The 13669-nt window shown below is 33.2% G+C and overlaps 1 protein-coding gene across 1 annotated transcript; it reads left to right on the top strand.

Moving 5' to 3' along the window:
* The first annotated feature begins 783 nt into the window (after positions 1–783).
* LOC108463795 (translocase of chloroplast 159, chloroplastic-like) lies at positions 784–4955 on the top strand. Its single transcript, XM_017763713.2, has one exon. The coding sequence runs from the start codon at positions 960–962 to the stop codon at positions 4782–4784; it is 3825 nt and encodes a 1274-aa protein (XP_017619202.1). The 5' UTR covers positions 784–959; the 3' UTR covers positions 4785–4955.
* Positions 4956–13669: the final 8714 nt, after the last annotated feature.

Genomic DNA, 13669 nt, shown 5'->3' with positions numbered 1-13669 from the left:
TAATTAAAAAATAAAAATATGTTTAGTAACTATTTTTTATAATAGAAAAGTTAAAAGTAAAATAAAAATTTCAATAAGAGAATTTGTATTTAAAATGGTTTAAAATAATAAAATTTCTCCTTTAAATGGATTTAAACTAGGGTCAATTCATCCATTAATTTTAAATTTTACAAAAACATGTTCAGTGAAAACAATGAAAATAGTTTTAAAATTTTCACATTTATTTTTCAAAATCATATAAACTATATAAAACACAATACGTATATTCTTTTTTTTCTATATTGATTTATATATTGATTAATTTAATTAGTTTTTATAAGTGTTTCAAATAAGACTCGAATCCATATCTTATTGCACTAACAACAACACCGAAACCAATTAAATTAAGACTCAATCGGCTATTAATTTAATTATTTAAAATTTTATGATAGTTAAAAATTATTAAATAATGAATAAATATATATTTTTGGTATATATTAATATTAATTTATATGAAATTATGTTAAATATTTTAAATTAAATATATACTTTTAAATTAAAATCATGTATAAAAATATTAATTTTTACAATAAATATAATATCATAAATAAAGATTAAAAATATGAAGTATTGATATTTATATTTTTAATTAAAAAATATTTTTCATGCATTACAAATCTTAAAAATTATTTTAAATTAATAAATGAATATAATTTAATTATAATTTAATAAATATGTACAACAAATTCATGTAATATATTATTATTATTATTATATAATTGGTTTTTTTTTTTTTTTAATCTCAACAGAGTATATTGATAATTACGAACTCGCAAAACCCTTAGCTTCCATTCTACCTTATCTTTTTCCTCTTCCTTAAAGCTTAGTATCTCTCTCACAAAATTCCAGTTACGCAATCCGATTTTTCTGTACCACCCAATTTTCATTACCATATCCTAAAACCCTAATTCTCTTCTCCCATGGACGCCGAGTTTTCTGCGCCAGAAATCGCTTCTCAGCCGCTCTCTACCACTCCAGGTTCTCCTTCTTCTTCCTCTTCTTCTTCCTCCTCCTCCTCTTCTTCTTCCGATGATGATTCTAAGTTTGTAACTAGTTCAGTAAGCGATTATGCTCTGAAAGATAATGATAATAGAACTAATGATATTAATGAGAACGGTGATGGCAAGTTTGAAACAGTACCCGAGAGGCCATTTGTGGCTGACCCTGATGAAGTAATTCCGACTGTTGGGGATGTTAGCGATACCCCTTTTGTTGGTTCTGATGGTTCGAATGTGATTTTGAAGGAGGAGTCGTTTGGGGGTGGTGATAATGGTTTAGAGGAGTTTAGAGGTGAGGGTTCGATGGGAAAGGTTGATTTTGATAGTGTTGGTAATGGAGAAGAGAAGGATAATAAGGTGGGAATGGGCTCTACTGGTGAAGCTGACCAAGCTGTTTTATCAAATGAGAGTGAAGAGGAAGGTAGAATTGGGATGGTTGAGAATGAGGATAATTCGGTGTTAGATGGTGGAGCTAAGGTTGTTTATCCTGTGATTGCAGAAGCAGTAGATGTTGAGGTGGTTGATGATGATGGTTCGAAATTTTCCCGTGGAGAGGAGTTGGTTGTTGATGCAACGCCTTTAACTGGTGATGGTTTAGGCATTGAGACATCGGAGATTAAGGAGACAGAGGTGATTCCGGTTGATGGGAATGTGAGCTTGAATAACGGCTTTAATCAGGCTGGTCATGATGAAGAAGAACGTGTTCTGGATGTCCATCCTGTGTCTGATAAAACTATTGACCCTGTTGCGACCGATGAAATTGAAACTACGGAGGTCTTGACTTCTGAAATCAATGCCGAGAGGAAAGCTGATGCTGCTGGTGGGGGTTTGCTTGCTAAAGATGGTTCCGAAACTGAGCTAAATGACCTCAAAGAGGAGGCAGGTGTAGATATGTTGGAGCAAGCGTCTACTGAGAAAATAGATGGAGGGGGTAGAGATGGAATTCAGACCGTGGATGATTCTGCTCAACCCACTGAAATGATGGCAGCTCGTGAAATGGAGGTTTCAGATGCTGGTTCTGAAAGCAAAAGATCAGTAGCCATGGCAGTAGAAGAATCTCATTTACCAAAGTCTGTTGAGGAAACTAGTTTTGAAGGTGAAATGCAACAGGAGCACCATCAGAATGAAGGCGCTGAAATCGGAGGCTCAGATACTGATGGAGAGGCTGAAAGTATGTTCTTTGAGAATGCTGATGCTGCTGAGCAATTCTTGAAGGAGCTAGAACAAGGAGCTGCCATTGGTTCTCACTCGGGTGCTGATACTTCTCATGATCATTCGCAGACAATTGATGGTCAGATTGTCATTGATTCTGATGAAGAAGGGGATACAGATGAAGAAGGGGAGGGGAAGGAGTTATTTGATTCTGCTGCTTTGGCAGCCCTCTTGAAAGCAGCAACCGGCGCTGGCTCTGATGGTGGTAACATTACTATAACCTCTCAAGATGGATCTAGGCTTTTCTCTGTTGAACGTCCTGCGGGTTTAGGATCCTCACTGCAAAATGCAAAACCTGCACCTCGATCAAACAGGCCCAACTTATTTAGTCCTTCTGCTGTAACAAGTAGGAGAGACTCCGACATCAACTTGACTGAAGAAGATAAAATAAAATTGGAAAAGTTGCAGCTTATTAGAGTCAAATTCTTGAGGCTTGTTCAGAGGCTGGGACTCTCTACGGAAGATTCTGTTGCAGCACAGGTTCTTTATAGACTGGCGCTTGTTGCAGGGAGGCAAACCAGTGAACTGTTTAGTGTTGATTCTGCAAAGAGGAAAGCTCTGGAACTTGAAACAGAGGGTAAAGATGATTTAAGCTTCTCCTTGAACATACTTGTGCTTGGGAAAATTGGGGTGGGCAAGAGCGCCACAATAAATTCAATCTTTGGTGAGGAGAAGACTTCAATTCATGCATTTGAACCTGCCACTTCAGTTGTGAAAGAGATTACTGGAACATTAGATGGTGTTAAATATAGGATCATTGATACCCCAGGTTTGAGATCTTCTGCCATGGAGCAAGGTGCCAATCGCAAGGTCCTAGCTTCTATAAAGCAATACTTGAAGAAGTGTCCCCCTGATGTTGTAGTCTATGTTGATCGGTTGGACAGCCAGACCCGGGATCTTAATGATCTTCCATTGTTAAGATCAATCACTAATTCTCTTGGCTCATCTATCTGGAAAAATGCCATAGTTGCTTTGACTCATGCTGCTTCTGCACCTCCTGATGGACCATCTGGCTCGCCTTTGAGTTATGAGGTGTTTGTTGCCCAACGTTCTCATGTTGTTCAGCAGTCTATTGCTCAGGCTGTTGGTGATTTACGCATGATGAATCCAAGTTTGATGAATCCTGTTTGTCTTGTTGAAAATCATCCATCATGCCGAAAGAATAGAGATGGCCACAAGGTACTTCCTAACGGTCAAACTTGGAGACCTCAGCTATTGTTGTTATGCTACTCTATCAAAGTCCTATCTGAAGCAAGTTCTCTCTCCAAACCTCAAGATCCATTTGACCATCGGAAGCTTTTTGGTTTTCGTGTCCGATCTCCTCCTCTTCCATACTTGCTATCGTGGCTGTTGCAGTCTCGTAGCCATCCCAAACTCTCTGCTGATCAGGGTGGTGAGAATGGTGACTCAGATATTGATGTGGATGATTTATCTGATTCTGATCAAGAAGAAGACGAGGATGAGTATGATAAGCTCCCACCATTTAAAGCTTTAAGGAAAGCACAACTTGCCAAGCTTGACAAGGAGCAAAGGAAGGCATATTTTGAGGAGTATGATTATCGGGTGAAGCTCCTCCAGAAAAAGCAGTGGGGGGAGGAGTTGAGAAGAATGAGAGAGCTGAAGAAAGGAAAGCCAGCCGTTGATGAATATGGTAACACAGGGGAGGATGTTGATCCGGAAACTGGTGGTCCTGCTTCTGTACCAGTTCCATTACCTGATATGGTCCTGCCACCTTCATTTGATGGTGATAATCCAGCATTCAGGTACCGGTTCTTGGAACCTACTTCTCAGTTCTTGGCGAGGCCAGTTTTGGACACTCACGGTTGGGACCATGATTGTGGCTATGATGGTGTTAATGTTGAACATAGTCTAGCAATCGCCAGCCAGTTTCCTGCTGCAGTTTCCATTCAACTCACCAAGGATAAGAAAGAGTTTAACATCCATTTGGATTCTTCAGTTTCTGCCAAGCATGGTGAAAATGGATCAACCATGGCTGGCTTTGACATCCAAAATGTTGGAAAGCAATTAGCTTATGTTTTCAGAGGGGAGACCAAATTCAAAAATCTCAAAAAGAACAAAACAGCTGCTGGCTTCTCTGTCACATTTCTAGGTGAGAATGTCGCAACTGGACTCAAACTTGAGGATCATATTGTTGTTGGAAAGCGGCTGGTGTTAGTTGGTAGCACTGGGACTGTTAGATCCAAAGGTGATTCAGCATATGGAGCCAATCTAGAAATGCGGCTCCGAGGTGCGGATTTTCCAATCGACCAGGATCAATCCACTTTGGGTTTGTCTCTAGTCAAATGGAGAGGGGACTTGGCACTGGGAGCCAATTTTCAGTCTCAGTTATCTGTTGGAAGGAATTCAAAAGTAGCAGTTCGTGCAGGACTGAACAACAAGATGAGTGGACAGATAACTGTTCGAACAAGCAGCTCGGATCAACTTCAGATTGCACTCACCGCTATGCTTCCTATTGTCATGGCAATTTATAAAAGCATCAGGCCGGGGGTTAGTGACAACTATTCAATGTACTAGTTTGTTTATTAGATCAGATTCTCCTCCCTTTAAATAATATGCTTTAGATTACTTTTGAGCATGAACTACTATTTTGAATTTTGATGAGATATCCATTTTATTGCTTAATAAATGTGTTTTTAAGCATTGTAACTCATTGCTTTTATACATATGAATGTTCGCTTTTCAACAGATCTTTGTGGTTTTGCAATATAATGCAACATGTTTTGGTCTTTTGTGCTGCCTGTAATTCTGTGCTTTAGTATGTCCTTTGATTTTATCGTTTGCTAGAATGTTATGTAGTGTCGTGCTGTGAGCACCTATATATATAGGGGAGGGATCCTCTTGGGTTTCTAAATACGCTAAAAACTAGTCCGTATATCATTACCTTTTTATTTGCTTCAGTAATTTTATTTTTATCTTTACATTTTTACTATCAAGCAAGTATTTGCAGCAAGAAAAAACAATTCCTTAATACTAATCTTTTAAAACATTTAATCTAGAACAATGGTGTTTTTCATGTAAAACCGGTTCTTAGATTTATTGATTTATTTATTAATGAAATTTGGGATAGAGTTAGATTATGAAGGAGAGGAAAATTGGTAACATGATTTTGCAAACATAGAAAAGGTTCACAAGTTTCAAAGAGTCTAACCACTTGTGTTCTTATCAGGCAGGTACCAATTAAAGTAGGTTATTAATTTTAAGAAGCCTTTGGCTCTTGGATCATGTCTTCATGTGGTCAATGACATATGAAAGAAATACATTTTTAGCTAGATTGAGAGGTACATTTAAAAGTTAATTTGAAGGTAAAATGTTGTAACCAATAAATTGGAAGAAATACATGATATGATCCAAAGGATATCTATTTTAAAGGTTGATATACTTCTATATCAAAATCTTCATATTAGATATAATAATGTAAGAAATTGGGCATGATCCATGTATCAATATCATCCCCATCACTTACCAAGACACAGTTTTAGACATCATTACGAAAGATGTCCCTTTATACATAAAACTCTTAATATAGCCTTGAATAAATTTTTAAAAAGTTATAATTGGAGAAGTGATTAAGGTAATGTTTGATAAGCTACGTAGTAATTTGATTTGGGTTAAGTGTAATTGTTTATAATTATATAACAGTGACATCTTTAGATAATTATTGTAATTGGTGTATCCTACTGAATTGGATGTGAGAAATGGAATAGTTATATAGGTAATTACAGTCAAGTCCAATTTAAAAGTGTTGTTTTTATACTGAATTATATAATTTATATTATAATTTGGATAGTTATGACAAAAAGTTATTATATTATAAATCTTAAAAAATATGAAAATTATTTATGTGTATTATAAATCTTATACAATTTTTTACTTAATTTACGTATTATAAAAAGGATTATAAGTTATAACTTAGCATATGTCTTTCTCGAAACAAAGTTTATATAATTTTTTATAATTAAAGCTACACACTATTTGCAATGTGAACCCAAACATTGTATGGTAGATGCTAATTATGAAAATACAAAGATTTTCTTGCATCATATTATGAAATATGATACTATTTGAGAGAATGAAGCTAGACAGAAATATTAAAGATAGCTCGAGAATTTTCTATTTTGAGATATTCAAGGTTTCGAAATGTAGTTGAGAAGATGTTCTAAAAAATATTTATCATATTAACAACAGCACCTTAGTATAACATAAAAAAAATGGATCATACTAGCATGTTGTATAATTCATAACTTCGAAGAGTATATGGAAGGAGCCCTTAATAATCTTACTGCTACAAATATAGATCAGATTATAGTGAACTTAATCAAGAATCAATAGATGATGATAATAAGCATATGTTAAATATTAAAAAGGGAATAACTCAACAAATATACATTGGAATAATTAGATAAAGTTGCATATAATGTTTATTTTTCTTATTATTTTTATTAGTAATCGCATTATCAACTTTTTTTTTTTTAAAACTAACATTGTTACATTGATGTCATTTCAACAAAGTGATTTCAATTGCACCGCTAATGCGATATACATGTGAATTGTTACATGGATGTCACTTCAACAAATTTAACAACAATAACGCTACTAATGCAACTTGAATCTAGGCAACACTTGGGGTAATGAATACCCTAACCATTAGACCAACACACGAGGTTCTAATGTAATTGTTTTTAAAATAAAGTAAAAAATCATGTAAATTTAATCTTAACATAAAAATTAATAATGCATATTATTAGTATATAAAATATTTGTTTTTTTATGAAGTTTGGAAATATTATATCAAAATGATTATAACTAATAGAAATGTCAATTGTTAAAATATGTCTGAAAAAATTTGAATTTGAATTTGAAATATTATATTAAAAAGATTATAATAAATAAATATGTCAATGTTTTATTATAAAAGTAATAATAATAAGATTAAATATAAAAAATCTTATAAATCGTAATATATATATATATATATATATATATAATAATTAAGTTATGTTTAAAGTAAATTATTTAATATAATTTAAAAGGGTAGGGGTAAAAGATAAATTTACCGAAAGCAAAAATAAATACTTAAAATGAAGAGTACCACATACCAAAAATCTATAATGTGAACACACTTATTCATTTTAAATCTTGTGATATATTATACGTATATATGTATATATGATTTGAGTTACTATTATAAGTTAATTTCACACCAACTAATTTATCACATTGATGTTAATTTAATTGAGTAATGATTAAAATATTATTACTTTACAAAATAAATTACATTATTTATTGGGATCTTCGTCTTTCATGCATGCATATTTTTAAAAATGCGTGAAATATTTGGAGTTGATGTGTTCAATAACAATATATTTTTATCTAATAACAAATATATAATTATATTTTAAAAAATGAACTATTATTTAGAACCTAAGCCAGGGCAATAAACATCTTGATTATCATGTCAATGCATGTTGTCGAAACTATTTTTTTTATATTTCGAAGTAAAAATGATTTATCGACTTTTTGGAAAGCGAAAATAGTCGCCAACAATCTTCTCTTGTTTAGGTGTGATCGGATCACCTAGAAATTTGGGTTGTTTTAATAAAACATTTTGGTTTACTAAAACAATGATTTTGGTCTACGAAAATATGAGAAAATAGGGTCGGGAGTCGGTTACGTATGAGGAAGGATTAGCACCCTCCTTACGCCTAAAATTGGTACCAAATCGATTAAATAATGTCCTTTTGTCTAAAATTAAAAGTGTTTTTGAAATGTGGTTCTTTTTAATAACATTTGAATAACCCGAATCCTTTGCCAAAAATCTTCTTGTTTCGACGTTCGAAAATTTATAATTCGAAAATAACAAAAGGATGCCCAACTATTTGGTCCAACAAAAAATCGATACCTAGCACAGTAGGGCATGATTCCTCGAATTTCCAAACATTGACCATTGCCTCACCTTAGAAGATACGAGTGAAATTCCGAAGAGACATTCGATTATTTTGAACAAACGGGAGATTGCAACCCAACACGATAGGGCACTATTCCCCGAATTGCCAAACATCGAACATTTCTTTCATTTTAAAGGGTTTTTAGAAAACGTGAGTGAAATTCCAAGGGGATCTTCGATCATTTTGAACAAATGAAAAAGCGCAACCCGGCACGATAGGACACAACGTTTCAAATCCTCGATACAAGATCATTTAGGATATGGGGCAGTATAGGTTTCATGTAAAAAGGGGATACGACATGTGCGTCGAACAAAACGCGGTACAACTCTCCATACGTGATTGGAATGGGCGCGTATTAGGGTTTTTCTGAGCTCGGTCTTAGATTGGGTTTTTGCCTTGAGGAGGTCTGATGGCTGGTAGTTACTGACCTTGGCCAGCCTACTATAACCGGCTCCGAACGGCCCTTGTTATACCTACTCATACTATTTGCCTTCTTTTCCTTCTTCTTCGGGGCCTTTAAAGTCCACTCTCCCCTTGTCTTCGTTTCTGCCAGAACAACTGGCTCAGCTTGATCATCTTTCGGGTTAAAACCTGAACCCATCGAGAAGCTTAACAGTGCTGATGTATCCGTCTGACATTGGTGTCCTATAACAACGGGTACCCCTTGCATGTCTGGTTGGGTCAGGACGCTTATTGGGGCAAAGCCTGGGGAATAGATGATCTCTTCAACATCATCCTCACTATTGACCACTGGGCCATTCCTTTTTTCAAATTCTCCGGCCAGTAAATGAGTTAACTTGCCTATCATATTTCTTTGGAGTTCTAGCATTTCTCGCATATCCTGTTGAATTTCGATCAACTGCTCTTGCATCTGCATTTGCCTTTGCTCCATTCTCTCCAACCTTTGGTCCATATCTTTTGTCGGTTTTGAAATAATTTTACCTAATTAGGGTCGTTTTGGGAAAATCTAATGCAAATGATGCAATGCAATGCACATGATGCAATGCAATGCAAATGCATGGGATAAATGCAAAGGAAAGAAAGATGTTGATTTTGAATTCAATTCCCCTAGAACAACTTTTCTATAAAACAAATTCTTTTTCATAAAACGGATTACGTATACGGCCTTGCTTTCGTATTCGAGGCGTAGGCACTGATCCCCTTTCTTCGTGAAAGTCAAATCTTGCAAGCTTCCAATGCATGCCTCTACTAGCTCCTTTTTGCTTGATCCAGGCCACGAATTACTATCCTCGCAATGTTGATTAGCTCCTTTAAGAAAGTTGAGACGCGACGGTTTTTGGATAATCTTTATCAGCTTGAATCCTTAGGTAAAGTTTTGTTTTCTTCCACGAACTATTAGCCTTCTTCTGTTGTGTTCACTTGGACCAAATTCGGACAATCGTATTGTAATCCGCGTTATTAAGAAATTCATTTTCTTATGATAAATTGTTCTATTTAGCAATTGAATATCAACACCTCCTTTCTATGATGATGTAATGCAATGCAGTTATGAACAAACAAAAACAAAACACATTAGTATCAAAATAAACAACCAACAAATTACCTAATCGGGTGATCACTAGGGGTTCGGAGTGGCTCTGCCTAGGGTAAGCTCCTAGGTGTCTCTATATGTGGCTCGATTCTAGAGTAAGGGTACCCGAACCAGCAGATTCCTCGGTCCTCACCCATTATAGGCTCATATGGACTAAGTTCAGTTCAGGGGAATACATTTCCTTATGCCCATGCGGAGGTGAAAACCTCACGAAGACATAAGTACAGATGTATTCCGGAAGCGATCCCCTAGCCCATGCGGAGGTGAAAACCTCACGAAAGCATAGTTTCTCACTCCCACTTAAAAGGTGTGACCACAACGGTCATGCAATGCAATGCAGAAGTATTCTATAGGACTTGAACCAAAACAAATGAAGTAAAAGGATCATTTGTTAAAAACCAAATTTTAAATTTTCGATAAAAGGACCAAAAAATAAACAATTTTGCGGCTTGACTCTCTTATTGTCCCCAGCGGAGTCTCCAAGCTGTCGAAACCATTTTTTTTATACTTCGAAGTAAAAATGATTGATCGACTTTTTGGAAAGCGAAAATGGAGTCGCCACCAATCTTTTCTTGTTTAGGTGTGATCGGATCACCTAGAAATTTGGGTTATTTTAATAAAACATTTTGGTTTACTAAAACAATGATTTTGGTCTACGAAAATATAAGAAAATAGGCTCGGGAGTCGGTTACGTATGAGGAAGGATTAGCACCCTCGTTACGCCCAAAATTGGTACCAAATCGATTAAATAATGTCCTTTTGTCTAAAATTAAAAATGTTTTTGAAATGTGGTTCTTTTTAATAACATTTGAATAACCCGAATCCTTTGCCAAAAATCTTCTTGTTTCGACGTTCGAAAATTTATAATTCGAAAATAACAAAAGGATGCCCAACTATTTGGTCCAACGAAAAATCGATACCCAGCACAGTAGGGCATGATTCCTCGAATTTCCAAACATTGACCATTGCCTCACCTTAGAAGATACGAGTGAAATTTCGAAGAGACATTCGATTATTTTGAACAAACGGGAGATTGCAACCCAACACGATAGGGCACTATTCCCCGAATTGCCAAACATCGAACATTTCTTTCAATTTAAAGGGTTTTTAGAAAACGTGAGTGAAATTCCAATGGGATCTTCGATCATTTTGAACAAATGAAAAAGCGCAACCCGGCACGATAGGACACAACGTTTCAAATCCTCGATACAAGATCATTTTATAATTTCCAAAACTCATGCATTTGAAATTTCAAAAGGATATTTAGTTATTTAGGTTAAACAAGAAAAATTGAAACCTAGTAAGTTATGGTACTATTTTCTTGAATTTCCTAAATTCGAAATATTTCCTTATTTTTAATTTAAAAAAACATGGACGAAATCTCGAGAGAATATTTATTTGGTCAAACAGAAAATCGAAACCCAACACGTTAGGGCACAATTTCTTGAATTACCAAACACGAAATATTACCTCGCTTTGAAATTTTATTTTTATTTTTATTTTTAAAAGGAGTGATTATGAAACAAACTTGCAACGTATTTATTCGATTCATTTGAAGCAAAGAAAATGAAATGAATAATTTCAGCAAATAGGTTGATTTCAGGCAAATAGGTTGGCAATCTCAATCATAATATAATACATGGGGATGCAAAACAAAGTAACAAATATGGAAAATATATATCAATAATATATTATACAAATTTTGAAAAGTGCAAACATGAAAATCGAAACATGCCCAATGATAATAATCTTACCACATACACTATTTAACGTTTCTAACTAATGGTTAAATAAAATCTATTTTAAGAAAAATATTTTAAAAGGTAATAAAAATGTTAAAACAAATAAACTTAAAATGAACAATTTAAAAGTAGGTAAATTATATATATATATATATATATATATATATATACATAAACAGATAATACGTATGAAAAATTTACAATAGATTGTAAAATAAATAAAAAATAAAAAATAAAATATAAAACATATAAAGTTTAACATATAAATGAGCTTTAAAATAAGTATTATAAGAGGAAATTTAAAGTTAGTGTTATGCAAAATAATTTAAAACCAAGATTCAAAAATGTATATATATATATATAATATTATGTGCATAGCAATAGTAATGTGTACCTATATAAAATTTTAAAACGAATAATGTACATATTAGCAAGTTGTAACATAAATGAATTATATAAATGCAACCATATAAGAATATACAAAAGAATATACGAATGACATACTTTATAATATAAATCAATAATTATACAAAATATTTTGAAACAAGATTTACTTACCAACAATTAACAAGATACATAAAGCATAAAACTTAATATAAACAATGTATATAAAAAATAGTAATATAGGCAAGTGTTTGAAATAAACAAAGTATAATTTAAAATTGGGGAACAAATTGTATACATAAATAGATTTAAAGGAAAAAATATAAACATGTTTGCAAGGGAATTCAAATAAGTAATTCAATTAAATTATGTATATATATATATGTATATAAAATAAAGAAAATAAAATAAAATAGCAAAAATGAAAAATGAACAAAGGGAATACAAGAAATTAAAATCAACCTTTTTTTTTTTGCTTTGGATTTTTTATCTCTATGTGAAAATACAATGTTTTTTTTTCTTTTCCTCCTCCCCTTTACATTTGGTTTTATGATGGCTTTTCTAGCCTTCTTACAATATTTTTTTTATTTACTATCTTTTCTTTTTACAAGTGGTAGACAAAAGAAGACTAGGGCGGCGCTTAGGGCGGCACATAGGGTTAAGAGGTTAGGTTTTTTTTTTTCTTCATTTTTTTATTTTGGGTTGTATTTAGGCTTGGGGTATTTTGGGTTTTAGTTGAGTTTTGGTATTTGGGCTGTGATTTTATTGGGCTCCGCGCAAAATTTGAGTCTTACACACGTGATTCGAAAAAAATAATTTAACTGTAAAGAATGATTATAAGGTGTTTTTCTATTTTTTAGTTAAAATAATGTGAAGAGAATAATATGTAAATGAATCTATATCTCGGATGGAAGCCTTATTTAGAAAATTAGGATTTTTTCAGCCAAAAAATTTATTGAAAATCAAGAGTTAACCAAATTTGATATAGTTACAACTCAACAACCCTAATTTTAGTAAATAAGAAGTTGTAACTGTTAAAGGTAATTAATAGGAGAGAATCCATACATTAAATATCACATTTAAAGTAATTTAAAGATGAGTAATCATGAAAAGACCTGAGATATAATTAATGATAGCACCTTAAAAGAGGTATGGGTACTTAAATAATGAAAATGAAGAGATTTCGATAAGTTATGTTACTATAAAAAAAAAAGATGAAACCAAAATGAAACAATTGCTGACAATGTTTTTTTCATATAATGTTTGTGTTGAAATATCGGAAGAAAAAAAAGGATCTTGACCCTAAATCTATTGAAGAATGTAGACATAGATATGATTGGTGAAATTAGTTCAATTTTCCTACATCTGTGGAGCCTAATTCATCCACTATCTTTAATCCTAATATAACAAGTGATTTAAGTCCTATCACACCCCAATATAGTAACCTTACTTTTGTATCTAAAGGCTAGATCTCTAACATCTAAATTTTCTACTTGAACAGATAAGTGCTCTCAATGCTTAGTACAAAACCTATACAAGTCTCTTAAAAATATAGAATTTTGAAATTTGCTAATGTATTGGAGATCAATTACAATCCAATCATCTATAAACTATAAAATTGGGTTGTGGTGGTGTTGTTATTAGGATAATTATTTGGTACACTAGCGGTGGAAATTTTTAACTCTACAAGTGGGCTGAGATTTTGTCATGTGTACTTAAATTGTATTTAACAATTAAAAAATTAAATAAATATGACGTGTCAAAATCTTAGCCCCG

This window comes from Gossypium arboreum, chromosome 13, assembly GCF_025698485.1.
Source record: "Gossypium arboreum isolate Shixiya-1 chromosome 13, ASM2569848v2, whole genome shotgun sequence".
Taxonomy (NCBI): Eukaryota; Viridiplantae; Streptophyta; class Magnoliopsida; order Malvales; family Malvaceae; genus Gossypium; species Gossypium arboreum.
Note: the sequence above shows the minus strand (reverse complement) of the source record. Positions and strands in the feature narration are given on the sequence as shown.